General features: G+C 32.5%; 1 protein-coding gene across 1 annotated transcript; it reads left to right on the top strand.

The window, feature by feature from the left end:
- Positions 1-1,726: 1,726 nt before the first annotated feature.
- Positions 1,727-19,001, top strand: LOC148273438 (protein twisted gastrulation-like). The gene is made up of 6 exons (XM_088238703.1): positions 1,727-2,135; positions 6,457-6,660; positions 9,875-10,045; positions 11,783-11,909; positions 16,669-16,737; positions 17,995-19,001. Exons 1-6 carry the CDS (start codon positions 2,126-2,128, stop codon positions 18,098-18,100), a joined length of 687 nt encoding a protein of 228 aa, XP_088094829.1. The 5' UTR covers positions 1,727-2,125; the 3' UTR covers positions 18,101-19,001.
- Positions 19,002-19,301: the final 300 nt, after the last annotated feature.

Raw genomic sequence — 19,301 nt, 5'->3', positions numbered from 1 at the left:
AAAGCGCATTATTGTTTGAGAAATCCTAGAAAACAAAATTATGTATTGAAAGTTTATATTAATTCGTATTAAAATATTTTTAAATATCGCCGCGTTATTTCTGTGAATAATAAAAATACCTGCTTATTTTACGGGGAAAGGGGGGGTTTTAATGACGAATATTTTAAACACGTTCGAGCTCGTATCTCTTTCAATGTCCACGTGTAAACTTATCTTTAAGCCTGGTTCACACGAGGATGACACAATGGGTATGACAATATTATCATGTGCCTGCTTCGTGAACAGCCTCGACTGCGCAGAACATAAACGCTTGGACATTATGAAAATTCGAGCGCAGTTCACACGTTACCGCTACGAAATGAATACACGACGGCGTTTGTTACGAGCGAGTTCACAAAAATGATTATTTATTTTATACCAATATGTATTGGAATGATGTTGGGTGGAGCGCAAATATTCACTTGGATTGTCCTAGACGATCTTTAAAGAATTAGAAGTAGAAGATCCTCAGGAGTTTCAACTGTGCATGATAATGTCACCAGAGCAATTTGATTTACTATTAAACCTCATTTCACCAAAACTCCAAGAAAGGCGAAAATTCAGAAATGAGAGAATATATATCTGCCTGGGTTAAACTGCAAATAACAATAGCATTTTTAGTGGCTGGTATGTAGAGAAATTAACTTTTTTACTAATTAATTTTCTCCCGTTGCCATTTATGCGACATTTTATGCAAAAATAATGCAAAAAATAAAAAAAAAAACTAAAAAAAACATTCAAGTGACACACGCTTACGTTGCGAAAATCACTGTTGTCATAAGCAGATATTATGTCACAAGGTCCTTTCTCCTGTTCGTACGTGTTCATACGAGGACAATACAATGCGGCTGTATTGTCATAATTATTCATAATTTCTCGTGATATTTAAAATTTTGTGTATGCAGGTTTTAACATTTTTTTATTTTTTGCTGTATATGTATTCCAGAGACTTATTAATCTGGGCTTTCGAAACTCTGGGCAGCAAAAAAACATAATTTTTAAATAGCATTTTTACATAAAATTAATAAGATAACAATTAAAGGTATACACGGTATTAAAGGAAAACAAATTTAAGAATTACGAATTAAAGCAGAAGTAAGAGTAATTTTTTCAATATTATTGCATGGATCATCTTTCTAATACTTACTAAAACTGATATTTTATAAATTTGCATTGATTTAAGTATTATAGTATTAATCAAAAAGAAATTAAGTTTTAATATTTAACAGTAAAAATAAGAAAATTAAAAAAAAAATGAATGTAAATTTACAATAAAAACAGATCACTAAATTTAGGATATAACAACAAAAAGTATTACTTGTTTTCATAAATTATACTCTGATTATGCTTATTTACTAAATCTTAACCGATTTAAAATTCATAGTAAGTACTACTAGATTTTAAGTTTTTGTGTGTAAAATTCCTGCTAATGTCTTTGTTGACAAACAAAAATGTGTATTAATCTGTTGCTCGAAATTCCCCAGATTTCTAACGAAAAACTTTTTCCGAAAAAACTCCCGTGTGCGATGGGAGGGGTAATCATTGTTCTACGGAGATAGCTTGTCCGTCTATCTCGGTGGCGATGTCCCGAGACATGTTTTTGTCCTACAATTGCGGTTTACACCTGGACAATGGTCGATTCTTAGGACAAAACTGTTTTGTATTGTCTTCGTGTGAACCTGGCTTTAGTCTGTGGAAGATCGTGGTCTGTGGTTTCATTGACATCTCTGATCTCTGGTTTCTGACGTTTCTGTTGAATTCTACTTGATCTGTGCTGCTGTGCTTCTGCTTTTATTGACGCTTTAATTTATAATCTGTGTTTTTATTATTTCATCTTGGCGTAGTGTGGTTTTTCAGGTGTCCGATAAATTTTGTTGGAATTATCGATGGATATATTGCTTACATTAATTTGGTTTATGAATATTTTATAGCTTTTCTGATTTATGTATAACTTTGGACTTAATAAAGAACCATGTTTTGAAATTTATTGTACCTTTATAAATTGAGTGAACACAAACTTGTGTCAAGGTCTGAAGTGTTAATTCAGCTTTCTTTCATTCTTCGGACGTCAATAAAAGTTACTACGATGGCTTATGGTAAGTAGTTTACGTTCAAATCAAATAAATATACCCCAATATAGGAGTTATTTTTTTTAATTGTTTATAATTTTTAAAAAAAACATGTCTTATTGGATCGGTCACATTTTGCACCACGAAATTCTCCCGCGTCTATTTTGGAAGGGCAGATGTTAAAGGGTACGATATCCGAGAAGAACGATTCCACCGGGAGTGTATTGAACAAATCAAACGAGATATAAACTACGCATTTCATCTCCGAGGATGGCGCAGAATCCAGAAGGATATGCAGGTGTTTGATAAAAGCCACTTTTGAACCATGCAATACGACTCTAAATTCACATCCTCTGTATTTTTCTTTACTATATTTCGGTTAGAATAAACGCCTAGAATAGCCAGAAATAAATAATCTATATATTTTAAAACTTTCCGAAATGCCAGATGTACAATTTTATAGATCAATTTCTTTTTATTCATTAAGGTATGTTCATTGAAATTGTATATGCGTGAGTTTTCATGTAATATACAACAGAATAACTCAAAAACTTAGTCGAAAATTGCCATTTTGGACCGTTCAACAAAATATAAACGAAATATTTTCCTTAACCGCCCTCAACCTTTGTGTTATTATTTAAAAAGTATGTAAAAAAAATCATCAAGTTTCATTTCCATTAGATTTCTCAATAACAATACTTATTTACAATGTACCAGACAACATTTTTAAACAATAGACTCATTTAAGACCATTTTTTCTATCCTTTGCAAGTCAGAGGTTCTCAACATAAGATGTCGCCGGATAATTTTTTGTAATAATATTCTATTTAATATTTTTTCAAATATATTTTGTATTGAATGTAGTGCAAATGAGGTAGCCATCGATTGTTGGTGTTCAAAGTGAACACTAACACCTGGCCATTTTTCTAAACTGCTAAATATGAAGAAGCTTCTGTATTATGACTTTTTACCGATTCCTTCCTCATACAAACAAAATACAAACACATCCGTTAACTTCGACTGACTAAAAAGACTCATAATACTAAACTCGCCGTATAACGTATTCTTTGACGTATATGTAGAGTATGACTTTGACGTGTCACAAACATTTCTGTGGTTGCAGGTATAATTTTTTGTACTTGGACATTCGGGCGATAATATCTTGGACGTATAACGTATGTTCGTATGTGTAGGGCGGTTAAAATAAATTTATATTCAAAACAACATAGCAAAAGTAACAATGTTTTAGAAATAATGTTACAAAAATGGAATCCTGTTTAAATAATATAATAATAACATACTCCTAAATATGATTTCTTAGATATTCCCGGAATCGCTAACTTGGGAACGTTCCTCTGATGCTGGAAAATTTCAGTTGGGAATTCCTCAAGTTAAATTAAGACTTGAGTTTTTCTACTGACATTTCTTGGTGGAACTGCATTATTATTATAATTAAATTAAGTCTTTGAGACATCTAGAATACGGACTCTAAATTTTAGAGTTACTACACAAAGCTTCGTTATTTGTCAAACCAACGTCCACGTCCACAGATACTGAGAGTTTCTTTAGTGGCAGGTAATTTCGCTAACAAAATTAGAAGCTGAGTTTCCGATACGGCATTAAACGCATGTTATTATTATATTAAAATTCAGTAAATTTGAACCAACGTCTATAAATGAGGTTAAAAAAATTGTTGCGGCATTACCCAACAAACAATGTATATTAGATCCGATGCCAACATGGATTTTGAAAAAATGCATTAACGTATTAGCTCCATTTTTAACAGATTTATTTAATACATCCATGGAGCGCAGCATTGTTCCGAGAGCCATAAAAAAAGCAAATGTAACTCCACTTTTAAAAAATTCACAACTAGATGTGGAAGATCTTTCCAGTTTTCGCCCTATTTCAAATCTTCCCATCGTATCAAAAATACTAGAAAAAATAGTTTCTCACAGGCTCGTTAACTATATCGAGCGGAATTCTTTATTTTCGGTAAGGCAATCGGCATACCGACGTTTTCATTCCACGGAGACGGGAGTGATAAGAGTACTGTCTGACATTATAACGTCGGTGGACTCTGGTAATCTGGTGTTGATGGCTCTTCTGGACATGAGTGCTGCATTTGATACTGTAGACCATAATATTTTGCTTGAACGTCTGGAGAAAACTTATGGTATCCGTGATCAGGCACATATGTGGTTCAGTTCATATCTTAATAAAAGAGAATATGCAGTCGTGTTCCAGGGTAAAAGCTCAACAAACTTTCGGGTGTCTACAGGAGTGCCTCAAGGGTCAGTACTCGGACCACTTCTCTATCTCCTTTACACTAAAGATATAGAGAACATTATCAAAGAATGTGGATTGTGGTCGCACTGCTATGCAGATGATACGCAGATTTATTTTTATTGCAAACCAGGCGAGAGAAGTGTGCTTGTCAATTTAATTGATGGATGCATCAAGAAAATAGGAAACTGGATGGCTGAAAACAGACTAACATTAAACCCATCAAAAACTGAACAACTGTGGGTGGCTTCAGCCAGACGACAGAATTTGATCCAGGATACGGCTCTACCCAATGTAGGGAGTGCCGTTTTACCCACCGTTAAACTACTGGGAGTTTTACTCAATTCTGACCTATCTCTTGACGCTCAAATTAGTAGAACGATAAGTTCATGCTTCTACCAGCTGAGACAAATTAAATGCATACGCAAAAATTTGCCGGTTGATGCCGCCCGTCAATTAATAAATGCGTTTGTAGTGTCTAGAGTCGATTATTGTAATGGTATCTATGCAGGTCTACCAATGAACAAAATGACTCGCCTACAATCTGTATTGAATGCCGCAGCGAGACTTATTTTCGGAATCTCTAAGTTCAGTCATATCACTCCACTACTTCGGGAACTACACTGGCTACGTTTTCCACAGAGGGTCGAATACAAACTCTGTTGGCTCATGTATAAGTCACTGCACAACTCGGCTCCGGAATATCTAAGGGAACTATGCATTCCAGATGAACTAGCTGACAGGCGTCTCACGCTTAGATCAGCTACGTCTACGGCGAGAGGAAAAGTTATTATACCTCTACGCAAACAGCGCACTAAATTTGGTGAGCGCGCATTTGCGGTCGCAGGCCCTATGGCATGGAATGCTCTCCCAGCAGAGGTGCGAGGCTGTGAAAGTGAAGTGATGTTTCGGAAAAAACTTAAAACCCACTTGTTCTCTAAATCATTTGAATAAATCCGTAGCACGTGACAACAAAATAAATTATTTTAATTAAATTACAAATTTAAAGCTTCAATTAAATTAACTTAACAATAGAATCACCATGTAAAGCGCCCTTGAGGTATTTTATTACGAAAATGGCGCTATATAAGTTATCCACAATAAATAAATAAAAAGACATGTTAGAATGCCCGTTTTTCTCAAAAATAAACATACAATACCATAGCCTTTTATTTGATTTTTGTAATTTAAAAGTGATTAAAAAAATATAAATAATTTGGTAAAACATTTATTTTGTCATTTTATCTTGCCTTCTGTCAATCCACAGTACCTTTTTTTTATGGTAATAATACATTTTTCGTAAATTCCTGATTCCCAGGATCTTCAAGGTAAAAAAGAAAATAAATCACATAACAAAAACAACAACAAACCATCACGCCGTAGGCAGAGAGGATAGAATGTCATATCTCTCTGTCTTTGCATACAGATCTCGCTTCCTCTACAATCATACATTTTCTCATGCGTGCGCACCGATTATTCCGACTTTTCATATGTCCGTTTTCAAATATTTGTTGGATTTGGTCATGCCATGTCTTTCTAGGTCTTCCTCTATTTCTGCATCCATCAATATTCGCATCTATCGCTGTCCATTCACTCTACATGTCCAAACCAACACAGAGCTCCTTTCTTGATTTTTTTTTACAAACTAAAATCGCAGAGCTCATAAAAACATGTCTAACCTTCGCGGCTGCCACAGACAAAGTAAACAATGAATACAGCTGAACATTTTAGCATACTTCAGGGGTGTTTATATCAACGCAATAAAAATTTACAATCGGACTCTCCAAACCAACAAAATTTTAAAAATCCCGTTATTTTCTAAACGCACCTCGTACATTCAAAAAGAAAAAATAGTTGCTATTTTTATTTAAATTTCCATTTATCTTTCAGCATTTCAAATTTCCATTAATTATATATACATAAAGTTATCAGTGGATTTCTTAAGCATAAGTGTGTGCAATCATGAGATAATAAAGCATTTGATTAAAAATATACATCATATTATGCATTTTGTGTGTCTCGTTTGAAATATGTATCTAATATGACTAATTTTGAATTTCAGGATCATTGTTTATTTTGTCCATTTTGGTTCTTGGAGGGACAAGTGCAGTGGAGTCAGCTCTATGCAATGAAGCAGTATGTGCAAGTGTAGTCTCCAAGTGCATGTTAACTCAGTCATGCAAGTGTGACCTGACACACTGCTCCTGCTGTAAAGACTGCTACAACTGTCTGAGTTATCTGTATAGTGAATGCTGTTCTTGTGTTGGTAATTCCATTCAAACATTCTTTGCTCAATCTGGATCCTTGTAATACTGTACTGCGTCACCTTATTTTTTCCCTGCCTTAACAAGTAATTTTACCGTATTATGTGTTTATTTAACTAATTAATTTTTGGAGTGAAAACTTCTTACGTGAAAAACGATTAAACATTAATGTGGGTAAATTCGGAAGAGCTGAGTTTAGCCGAGCAAATGAGACACAGCTGTGCTGTGCCCTGCTATACTTACTTTAGCCACTGAATGTTTTTAGTAATTTTTAACAGTAATCTTACCTCTTACTTACCTAATCTTATCCATAATACTATTCAAATTATTATATTTCTTAGAATCTAATACAATCACTGTAGGAGTTTTCACTTTAGTCTTAAACACACACTTATAAAATAATGTTTTCACCATCCCAAATTGATTAAAAAAGGCGACATATTTTTAAGAAACAATGCACAGTGCATATGAATGTTTAAAAAGCTGTATTAATGTCTTAGTGCCTGTCTGTGAACCGAGTAAACTTAAATGCATTTTCTGATTCTTTTGTCTTCATTTAACTAAGAAAATATATTTGTTAGATTATTATTTACGAATTATACCTAGCTTCCTTATTCTCTTTCTGATTTATTAACTTGTCAGGTAATTTTCAATTACACTCGCTTACGCATAAGTATTTTAATTGTAATAGTTTTAAATAGTTTAATTTTCAGCAATAGGGTTAACTAACATTTCATATTTTATTATCAGATGCTTACCTATGAATTTGCTTTTTTTACAAACTGTTTTTGGTTACCAGGCAGACCCCTTGAACATCAGTAGTCGCTTTCATCTTGTGAACAATAATATAATATGTGAAAAGAGTGCTTTATTTATTTGATTATTTATTATTTACTTTTTATCATGAACACTTGACTAACTTACTACTCTGCTCAATGTATATTTTTTATTTATATCATTGTCATAAACTCTCTAATTATTTCTAGCTTAAAATTCATAAATAGGGTTTAAAATTCCAACAGTCTATGCGCTCTGCAGCTGCAGACTATGTTGTAATCCAGCTCCTCTTTGTAAATGATTTTGAAAAACCAAAATTCAATTTTTAAATAATGTGAATGGGGACTAAGCTTCATACCGTCCATGCGCTCTGTACCTGCAAGACATGTATCTATTATCTGTCATTAAATTAAATTATATTTTGAAACAAGGCACTAGAATCCCACCCGTCCATGCACTATGTAGCTGCATGACGTGTTGGCATATTTATTGTACAGTGCCCTTGAGGTAATTTTTACAAAAATAGAGCTATATAAATTATCCACAAAAATAATAGCAATTCCAAATCAAAATATTTTATGCTTCAAAGCCATGCTATTTTTTTTTTCAAAATCAGTAATTTTTTATTGTTCAGACGTTTACATGAATTTAATAATAGACATGTTGAAAATTTGCATTATTTTTTAGTACAAGTTCCGTCGCACTACAAACATGGCATGACAGCATGCAAAATCAATTATGTGTACGGGCTAAACTCTGCAAGCAAACGCATTGTACGTTTTTGGTTTGATCACTTCCGTTTGGAAAATTTTGACCAACAATAAAAACCGTGAAATACCTGAGACTAAGGTTGCAGATGAGGAATTGAAAGCGATAGTGGAAGCCAACCCATCTCAAACTACAACTGAGCTACCAGCAGCTTTCAACATAAGTAAAAAGACAATAATAAGCCATTTACATAAAGTCGGCAAAGTAAGGAAGTTTGATCAGTGTGTACCCTATGAACTGAACGAACGTGGCACCCTGCATTGCTTTGTTGAGCCGACACAATAATGAGGGAATTCTGAGTCGGATCATTATTTGTGATGAGAAGTGGATCTTGTACAACCGTAAGCGTTCCTTGCAGTGGTTGGATAAAGGGGCTGCAGTCAAACAATGTCTAAAACAAACTATCACCTAAAAGAAGCTCATGGCAATGGTATGGTGGTCTGGTGATATCGGGTCGGTGTTATCCACTATAGATTTATAAAATCTGGCTTAACTGTAACTGCAGATGTGTCTTTGCAAGCAATGATGGAGAAGCTCGTAGTAAAACAACCAAAGCTAGTCAATTGCTTATTGCCACTGCTTCTTCAAGACAAAGCCCGGTCACACATTTTATGTCAGATGCTATCTAAGCTGCAAGAGCTGAAGCTGGAGACTCTCCGTCACCCACCATACTCATCGGACCTTGCTCCAACTGAAAACCTTTTTTTTTAATCAAAAAATATTTAACCAATATTTAAGAGTTGGTGAAAAATGCTTTCACTGCATTTGTGGACTCCCGCCCACAGGATTTTTACAGCAAAGGCATCAATCAACTACCATTAAAATGAAAAAACTTTCTAGATAGTATGGGACTATATTCATATCAACTCAATACAAAATGGCAATTTTATTGATAACACCTAATATTTATGACCACTTGGATAATTTACGCATGTGTTTAAATTTAAAGTATTTATTGTTTCATTAATAAAGAAGGGAACAGCACAGCACTTTGTAAGTGCCAATAAATATGAATACTAGAACAATATTTGAATACATATTAAAGTAGGATAAAACAGATGTTACTAAAATAGAATTTACCTGCATGAGTTTTTTTTTATCTTCCAAGAAATGTTATTTAATAACTATTTTTAGTTATAATTCCATATGCAATGTAAATTAATCGCACCTGAGCGATAATAATGACTGAAGTACAAAATTGACGTTTTTGAAAGTATGCAGAAATGTTCCTATTCACATAATTGACAGCATGGTTCTTTGAAATATTAATGTGGCCTATAAAATGTTAATGTTCATACTGTATTTTTTTATTAAAATTCGTGAAATAACAATGGCACAATGATTATTATGCCATTATTATTTCTGATAAAACTATATGGCGCAATTGAGCGAACGTTAAAATGTGCCTTTGTTTTACTGAATGAATGTTAATTTACTGATAGTGCGGTGTGTGTGTAACTGCTCTCCTGTAAAAATGAGTTTTTAAACTGTGCCACTGTTATTCCCGGGGTGCGAAATGTCTTATTTTTTATGAAATGGAAATACCCAAATACTTATTTTGGCGATTACTTTAAATTATAATGTGAAATTTTCGTTGCGAATATCTGCAAATTCATTTATATTCATTTTCATGCTAATTTGTGTTAATTATTAAATAATTTTTCTTACTAGATATGTGTCCAGAAGCCGTTGGTCCTGCGAATGTTCTCGGCCGCCAATCTTACGTGGAGGATTTCCCTGATGATGTTCCCGGGTTGTTTGCCGCCCTTACAGCAGAACCAGATCCCCTCAAACGCTGGAGATCCTTAGCCTTGAACATACCCACCTCAGAAACTACATTGCGTAAGTAAAATCCATTCTTAACTTAATCACTTATCTAAATCCACTTTTACTATTCTACAGTCAACTTAAGAAGAGACTTTTGACATTTACACGCTTATGAAGTTCTGTAAATCTTGACAGTTTAGTGTAGAAAACAAATGCCATACTTTATTGTTAAGCCGCAATAGTGACGTACCACCAGAAAACTCCTCTATCGATCGATAATATTGACTTATATTGAATTATATTGTGTGTGTTTATTTTAAGGAATTCGCAATACGATTAATTCAAATTGATCGATGATAATTTTGACGTTGAACTATTACATATTAAGCTATTTAGTCATGAAAACCCGTTCCTATTTACCCCATCTGACAGAAAATTATTTAAAATCGAAGGAAAAAAGACTGCCACAACACTATTGTAATCTGTCAAACGTACCTTCTTATATTGTCTGAACCGTAACTAATAATTATTGACACCAAACAAAAAACAAACATTACCACATCCCTGTGCCAGAGTTTATTTTTAATTTGTCAATATCTCTTCCCAAAAACCAATAAAATGTACTATTTCTATCCTAAATCCATAGTAAATACTCGAGAATTATATTTATGACAATAAATCTACCATCTGATAGCTATTTTAATTTGATAACGGGCAATAGAACTTTGTCATCTGTCTGCCGTTAGATACTGACATATTCTTAAAATCCAGATATCCAATATTGTCAGAGACAGAGTGGCAGATAAGGAATTACAATGTTTCTTATTATACTTCACCCTTTTTTACAGTACATGGTTACAATTTCAAAAAATCAAGTAAGGAAATGTTTTTGTTTTTGAAAAAATAAATTTTTCGTTAATTTAAAACTATCTCTGTATTACAAGTAAAAATCGACGACAGTCAAATCTTAGGTCTGCACCCTATTTAAGGAGATTTTATGAACTTCTAATTCACACTAACTTCTAGGTTTGGAGATTGTGTCATCCACTCACCTGCACGGAACCTTGTGTATATCAAAAGTTGCTGTCAAGTTAGATCTTAACTGCAATTTTTTTTTTCTGTAATTGGTGCAAAGACAAATTCACCGTTAAAAAATATAAACAAAATTATGTCAGAACTCGCACTTAGAAGACTCAACTGAACAGTTCTCCGTATGTTAGTTTAGTGTCTTATTTAAACTTGTAAAATGGCAGTCATTACTGTATTTTATAAACTCATAACAACGTTCAACTAAACCTGTAGGATTTTGTATTAATTAAATTTAATTTAAAAAATACAAAACACGAATAAATAAAAAATATTATGAAGATGTAAGGTACACTGTAAGAACAGGATTCTTGTGGTTAGAGATGTTCTTTGGTTTTAAAAATGTCACATCGGGCGGACGATGTCGGTTACAATGAAACCCAGTCACTGCTGACAAATCCTTAATTAAAAGTGGTCAAAAATGAAAAATATTTCAATGGGGATAAGCAATATGTTCTACATACGTTTTATGAGTGAATTTAACTCATTTTAAGTTTAAATTTAAACTTTGCAATTCACATTACTACTTTTCGATATTGTTAGATAATTAATGAATTATTTCATCTGAAAACGCTTTGTAAAATGGGGAAGCGTCGTATGTGGCTTCATTAATGATTCATTGTTAAGAAAAACACCAAAAAAAATATGTAAGACATGTTGGCAGATATTTTACTTATGGTAATCTTGTTAAAACTTTGTATTGTTGATGGGTGTGTTTATTTTCAGAAACTGTTGATCAAGATATCATCAAACAAAGCTCACTCGCTAATTGCACTGTAGCATACATGTCTCAGTGTATGACATGGAATAAATGCAAAGCGAGTTGTCAGTCCATGGGTTCATCTAGCTTCAGGTTTGTTCAGAACATATAAAAAATAAATTTACTAAAATATTTCAACTTCTTATATATTTTTTCATATATATTAGTATGACCAATGAAGGGTATGGTGAAGATGATTGAGATTTTTTTTAAAAGAAAATATATATTTGTGATTTTCTAAATGACAAAACGCAATTGCTGCCGAGCGAGAAAACCTGCTTGGAGGAACAAGTTATTTTTAATATAATATTTTTTTGCTTCCAAGTCAAGGTTTTATTATTGAGAAATTATTTGACAAGATAACTTTATTTATTCAATTTACCAGCATCGCTTTTTCCTTGCTAATAATTGGGTAGTAGGGAGAAAAATATGCTAATAGTTGACTTTTGGGTCAATTCGATTTAAAGAATATTATTAGCAAGAATAACACCAATTTACAAAGGAGGAGAAAAAAACTTAGCTTCTAACTACAGACCCATTGCAAACTTAACCATTCTAAGTAAAATATTTGAAAAAGTGCTTCACAATCGATTATACCAACACCTCGAAAACCTTAATTTTATTGCAAAAGACCAACATGGATTTCAAAAAATAAAGGGTACCTCCACAGCAATGACATCAGTTTGCAACTTTATACAAACCAAAATTGATAAAGGAAATACAGTGACTGCACTCATACTTGACTTCGAGAAGGCATTTGATACAGTCCACATAGATACCCTTCTAGATAAACTAAAACATACAGGAGTTACGGGACAAGCTCTCAAAATATTTAAAAACTATCTACAAGGAAGAAAACAGTTTACGAAAATTGAAGAACACAAAAGTGAAATAACAACAATGCAATTTGGAGTACCTCAGGGATCAATATTAGGACCATTGTTTTATATAATATACATTAACGACATAATACACAGTGACATAATGGGAAAAAAAACAATCTATGCGGACGACTTAGGAATTTTATATGAAAACCAAAAAGTACATTGAAACCACTAAAACCATCAACAATGACGTGCAAAAACTATTAGAATGGACAAACAAAAACTTCTTAACACTAAATGCCAAGAAATGCAATATAATACATTTCGAAACACAAAAGAAGAACCATAACATGAACATAAAAATAAACAACGAAACTCTTAAAGAACTAGAACATGTGACTTACCTAGGACTTACAATGGACAGACAATTAAAATGGACAAAACACATAGACGGACTCACTAAAGTAATGGCATCACTACATAGCCTCTTCTACAAAATTAAAGATTTTATATCAAGAAAGGAAAAAATTATGATGTACGAAGCCTATGTCAAAAGTAAATTGAGTTACATGATCGCCTTCTGGGGAACTGGTAACAAGACAGACATAACAAGAATACAAAGACAACAAAATAAAATTCTTAAACTAACATACAACCTACCTACCTGACCTCTACGACTGAACTGTACAAAAAAACACACCAGTTTGACATAAACTACTTGACTAAAATTGAGACCTTAAAAATTGTGCACAAAATAACACTGGGAAACATACAAGACGATGACATAATATTAGTCAAAAATGCTGACATACACAAATATAACACCAGACAACAAAAACACTATCATATTGAAAAAGCAAAGACAAACACAGGACAGTCAAAAATACTACATAATGGACTTAAACACTACAACGACCTACCTTACTACTTGAAAACTTTTAATGGAGACCAATTTAAAATCAATCTGAAAAAGCACATGATGACTGAACTAACTAGACTAGACGAGACATAAAATGACTAGACAATATTAAATTTCTAATGTAACCCTAACGGGTTTTTTAAAATTGTAAATAAATAAAAATAAAAAAAAGTTATTTTTATAGAACCGTGAAATTCAGCATTTAACCTACATATCAAATGAAAATACAATAAATTTAACAATTCACAATCAAATTTTCTCAAAAGAAAAAGTAATATCTGATTAATTTTTATAACTCTGAAGTCTGGCTATGCCTTCTTCTCTGTCGTTCTTCAGTTCTAAGGGTCGTGATCATTGGTACTCTCACCAGCCAATCTATTGACAAAGCGTCTCTACTCTTCACGGCTCTGCGCCCTCTCCACAGCTCCATATAGGGTCGCCCGTGAAAATAGGCGATGAAAAAAGATGATAGAAAAAAGATTCTCCGGGCATCTATGTCGGGTACCAGCACCTGTGCATCCTCCCAAGTCAAGTTCGAGTTCTGTAGTTCTGACATGAAATACTGACAAACAGTCAGCAGGGGATATCCAGGATGTCGGGAACCTGATGCCTTTTAAAAAAGGCAAGTTTGGTTAACGTTCTCAAGGAGGCATCCACAGTATATGGCCAAGCCAAATGTATTGCCTCCGCTCGGTGACAGTTGTCACTGGAGTTTGCTGTGTCCGTTCTCTTATGACTTCATTCCTTACAAAGTCAAACCACCGCACACTCGAGATTCTTCTGATACATCTGTTCTCTAAACTCAGTCTTCATTCAAACTATGAGACAACATTTTTAACAGTAATAAAAAAATATAAATTAATGAAAAAAAAAAAGTGTTTAACAGTCGAAAAAATTGGATTTTCTCCAATTACTCCTTATAAATTATAGTGTCTTTACTACTTTACAAATTATTTGAGTATTCATGAATATCTAAAGGCACATTTAAAAAAATGTGTTGCCCATGCGTAGTAAAAATCTAAAATACTGGATTTAAAAAAAAATCCAGAAGTCGTCTGATTCTTTCATTTGACAATTGAAGGCATCCCTCAAAAAAGGGTCCATATAATATAGTGAAAAAGTGCTTTTATTGCATAAAAAGGGTCTATAATGAAATAAAATATGGAATCATCTTAGGAATATTTTGGAGATAATTATTCCTGACAAATTGTTTAGTATTTAACAAATCATAAATGGCTGACTTGCTGTATGTTGTTTTGTCGCCGGGAGCTCTTAAAACTATCAATAAACAACAAAAAAAACTATTGAAACATTAAAGGCTGAAATATTATACTAGAAAGTGTCAAAGGAACAGTGGTAAAGAATATTAAGCCACAGATGGGGTACGGAAATCTGCAAAAAAGAAGTTGGAAAAAAGGGGTATATATAGTACATAGTTGCCCTATTATTTTTGAATGACACATAGAGCTAATATTGGTTTTTACTTGTTTCTTGATGCGTTTTTAGAAACACGGAAGTACGTCGTCGGAGAGGTGATGTGAAATAAGCTGTTTTCTGTAGTTGAAATGCAGCAAAAATATTTAAAAGATTTTTCCCCAATAAAAAACCGCATTAAAAAAGACAAAAAGAAAAATAACAGATATAATGTGGATTCCGTTTTTAAATGGTAAGCCTACATCTATCAGAGCAAGAAAACATAAAGTTTAAAAAAAACTTTTTTCATGGTCAAGCCTAAAATGAAAATACCTAGTGTTCTGCCCCAAGAGTTGGGGCTTGTATATTCTGAACCTTTGAGCATTCAGCAAGAAAAAATAAGTTATCTGATGTGCATGTGCCAATAATACATCCCATTAGAACATAGATCTTTCTTCAGAAACCTTGTAGCCATAAATAAAATTGTAGTTTATTGACTACATGTCTCGCATTTATACCCCCCTTCCACTAAAATGATTTATTTTTGCATGTTTTTCGTAATAAGTATACAGTTTTCAATAAAAAATGTGTTCATAGTTATCCAAATAATATTTCAACTGCCTAACATTCAACATAATAAGAGTTAAAATCGTTTTTCACGTCTCCTTCAAAATATTTATTTTGCATATAGACCCCTTTTCGAGGGATACCTTCGATTACTTTTAATTGGACATAAGTGGGATTTTTCAAAAATATAATTTTAGAAATCTGAAATAATATTGTTTGTTTTTTGGCTAAATCAAGTTAATGAGTCGATACAAATCTGTATAGGTACTGTAGTGAATTGAAATTAAATAATACATACCATAATATTTTACTGAGTAACACCACACTATGCTGTTTTGCTACCAACCATCCGAGTCTTAGTTATAATGTATATTCAGGGGTGAGCTTTCCATATAAGCGTTCAAACAATGCGTACTGCTTACCCTACTTGATAGTCTTTCAAAGTCATCAATAAAATCAATACACTCGTCTTGTAGTTTGCATAAGTTGGTTCCGAAAGTCTCATAATATTTTTATTATATCAAAAAAAGCTAGGCAGTAGGCACTGCCAGTATGGAGTGCACACCCCTGTGTATTATGTCTTTTGGTATACAGGGTGTTCTTTAAACCCTGTCACATCCGAAACCACGATGATCAGTATGGGCAAGAAGACATATTGGCACATTTAAAAAGAATATTTAGAACGAAGAAAATTTGTAAAAATAAAATACTAAAAAGAACAAATGGTTGCTTACTTCTGCAGGGTAGAAGCGAGGGGGGCGCGGCCGCTTGGTCAACAGTGTGTCGGACCCCCTCCTCCCCCCACCTCGTTTCCCTCCTGCAGAAGTTAGCAACCATTTGTTTTTTTTAATATTTTATTTTTTTAAATTTTATTCGTTCTAAAAATTTATTTTAATGAGCGAATATGTCTCCTTGCTCATACTGATCATCGTGGTTTCGGATGTGACAGGGTTTAAAGAACACCCTGTGTATATATACACACGTAAATATATATATGTGTAAAAATAAGTGTTTTTTAAACCAAATTTTTTATTATAAAAAGTGCGTAAATATTTACCAAAATTCTCTAATGCTAATGTTTTTTTCTTTATTAAATAAAATAGTATGTTTTGTAAATTTATTTTTTTAGATGGTTCCATGACGGATGTTGTGAATGTATTGGCGACACTTGTACTAATTATGGTTTAGATGAAAGCAGGTAATCTTATGAATTTTAATATTTTGTAAACTCTTATCCCATCCACTATCAAATATGTTTCTACCCCAACATCGTTTGAATTACGCCAGGGCCCCGATTACAATAGGAAGTTAACGGAGTTATCTTCGACTGTCTATAAAGAAAATTCGACATTTATTTACAAAATGGGTATATTTGCATGAACATCAAAAGTATCTCCATCTATCTCCACCTATAATTGAATATGTTGAAAAGAAAAAAATGTATGCATATTCTACTTTTCGTACAGAAAACTGAATTTTACTCTGTAGATAAAATTTAAGGTAAATGTTAACTTCCCATCATAATCGTGGCCCTGGAGAAATATTTCTTCTGTGTCCGGGCGGATAAAGAATACAGTTCTGTTTGTTAAATATAACCAGAACCCTGGACGTTTGTTCAAACATAGGCAAAATGGTGAATGTTACACAGTGTGTAAAGTGGCCACTTAAACCAGCCAATGACAGGTCATAAGCCCTGTAAATGCCTTGACTTCCATATTCCCTTATTTAAGGTATACTCCATCCCTGTTGTAATTTGTTAATCTTAATGACCCCCGAGGGGGTGAAATCCAGTCTTTTGTCTACGAAAATTTGGACAAACTCAAATATTGTAACATAATATGAAGTTGCTTATTTTATAAATATTAGATATAAATATGCAATATAAATATATACAGCACTCATTAATAAAAATGTAAAACATGTTTTAGCTTCTTTTATAACTTAACTTAATAAATATTGTGTTTGAACTATATTCATACCTAATTAGTATTTATTGTCAAAAAAAAGTTAACTAAAAATACTGTAAAGGGGCATGTAACCGCCTAGTAGCCTTGAGGTCCCACATTTGATTCCTGGCATATTTGACATAAAATATTGGTAAGATGATCTTACTTTGCAATATTTCATTGTCAATTAAATACCTGAATCTTAAGACTGATTGACTTACCTTTATGTAACAGATAATTGAAATATGCGGCGTCTGGTTTACCAATACAGTGCCCTATGCACCATCTGATTCAGGTCAGGGATAATGATGAATTAAATTAGATTGAATTTTGTAATATAGAATTAATATGAAATTATTTAACAACATAAACCATATTATTCTATTTGTTAACTGCAGTTACTAGTATTTTTTAAAATCTCATTTAAGTCTAGAGTTCTAGCGAATATATTTTATTAAATTCCTAATATTATTTTAATTTTAATTGTTTTATTTTAATAATTTTTACAGGTGCTTGGCGTGCGGTAAAGGAGTACATATAGAAGAAGAGGCTTTGGAAGATGATTTAGACTATGGGGAAGATATGGACCCTCCTGCTTCAGATTCATATATGTGATTTAACCTCTTTCCTGAGTACTTCTCTATTTAAAATGTATCTTGTACATGAAAGTTAAACAATTAAAACATGCTAATTCCCAATTACATCAATGTTTAGGTGAACAAAAAGAAGTATTTGAACCCAATTAAATACTGAATTAAAACAACTACTAAATAAAACCGATACAAAGTAATTGATTTTTTATGTGCAATATTTATGATTTTTGCACAGTTTTAACTGCTAATGTTTTGTTTTATTCCCGTATATCTATTTTTAATTTTGTGGACCTAAAAAAAAACTTTTCTAGTTCTGAAATATTCTCTAGCATAGAGACGATGAGGAAGTTCTGTGGTTTTTATCAATAGACTATCAAAATAAGCCAAAAAAAAAAATTTTTTGAATTTTTATTTACTGTATTATCATCGCTTAGATTTTTAAAAGTTTTGTAATCTTAAAATTACTCTGCCCGTGACGAATAAAAAAACTTTGTTTTTTAGCCACTTGAGTTTATTTTGAAGGACTGCTAGTTTCGGAAGACTCAGTACCTTCCATCTACATTTATAATAATACCTGTAGATGGAAGGCACTGAGTCTTCCAAAACTAGTAGTGCTTCAAAATAAACTCAAGTGGTCTAAAAACAAAGTTTTTTATTAATTATACATTTAAATTAACTATTTATTGTTCATACGAACTTGTGACATTTCAAAGATATTAATTTTTATTGATTTTTTCATACATTTTGGGAAAACTTTATATTAAAAATGCTCTTAATTTTACTGCGTGTAAGAAAACTATTTTTATTTCCAATTTCCTACAGCACTGAACTTCCCCATAAAATGTCGATATTTTTTGTAATATGTTAACATTACAATATTATGGGCACGAACTGTAAGTGCCCCGTGGTGATAAATAAAAAAAGTAAAGAATTATTTTAATATAATATTTCTCAATTTCATAGTTTAACCCAAAAGGCAACAAGTATTTTCTGATGAAGACATCTATTTTAATAGTCTATTGATTCCTTTACTTCTGTAGTCTTCTATATATGTTTATTTAAGGTATTTTTGTCACAATTCTATCATAATTTAAGCTTAAAGTCTGTTCTGTAATATTTATTATTGTATTTTAATTTTAAGATTTTTTTCATGTCTTCCATATAATGTATTATGTAATTATGAAAAATATATGAATAACTCAAATGTGCCTTGAAATAATCTG

This window comes from Micrasema longulum, unplaced genomic scaffold (assembly GCF_059751315.1).
Source record: "Micrasema longulum isolate JH-2025_06_02 unplaced genomic scaffold, ASM5975131v1 h1tg001954l, whole genome shotgun sequence".
In the NCBI taxonomy this organism is placed as follows: Eukaryota; Metazoa; Arthropoda; class Insecta; order Trichoptera; family Brachycentridae; genus Micrasema; species Micrasema longulum.
Note: the sequence above shows the minus strand (reverse complement) of the source record. Positions and strands in the feature narration are given on the sequence as shown.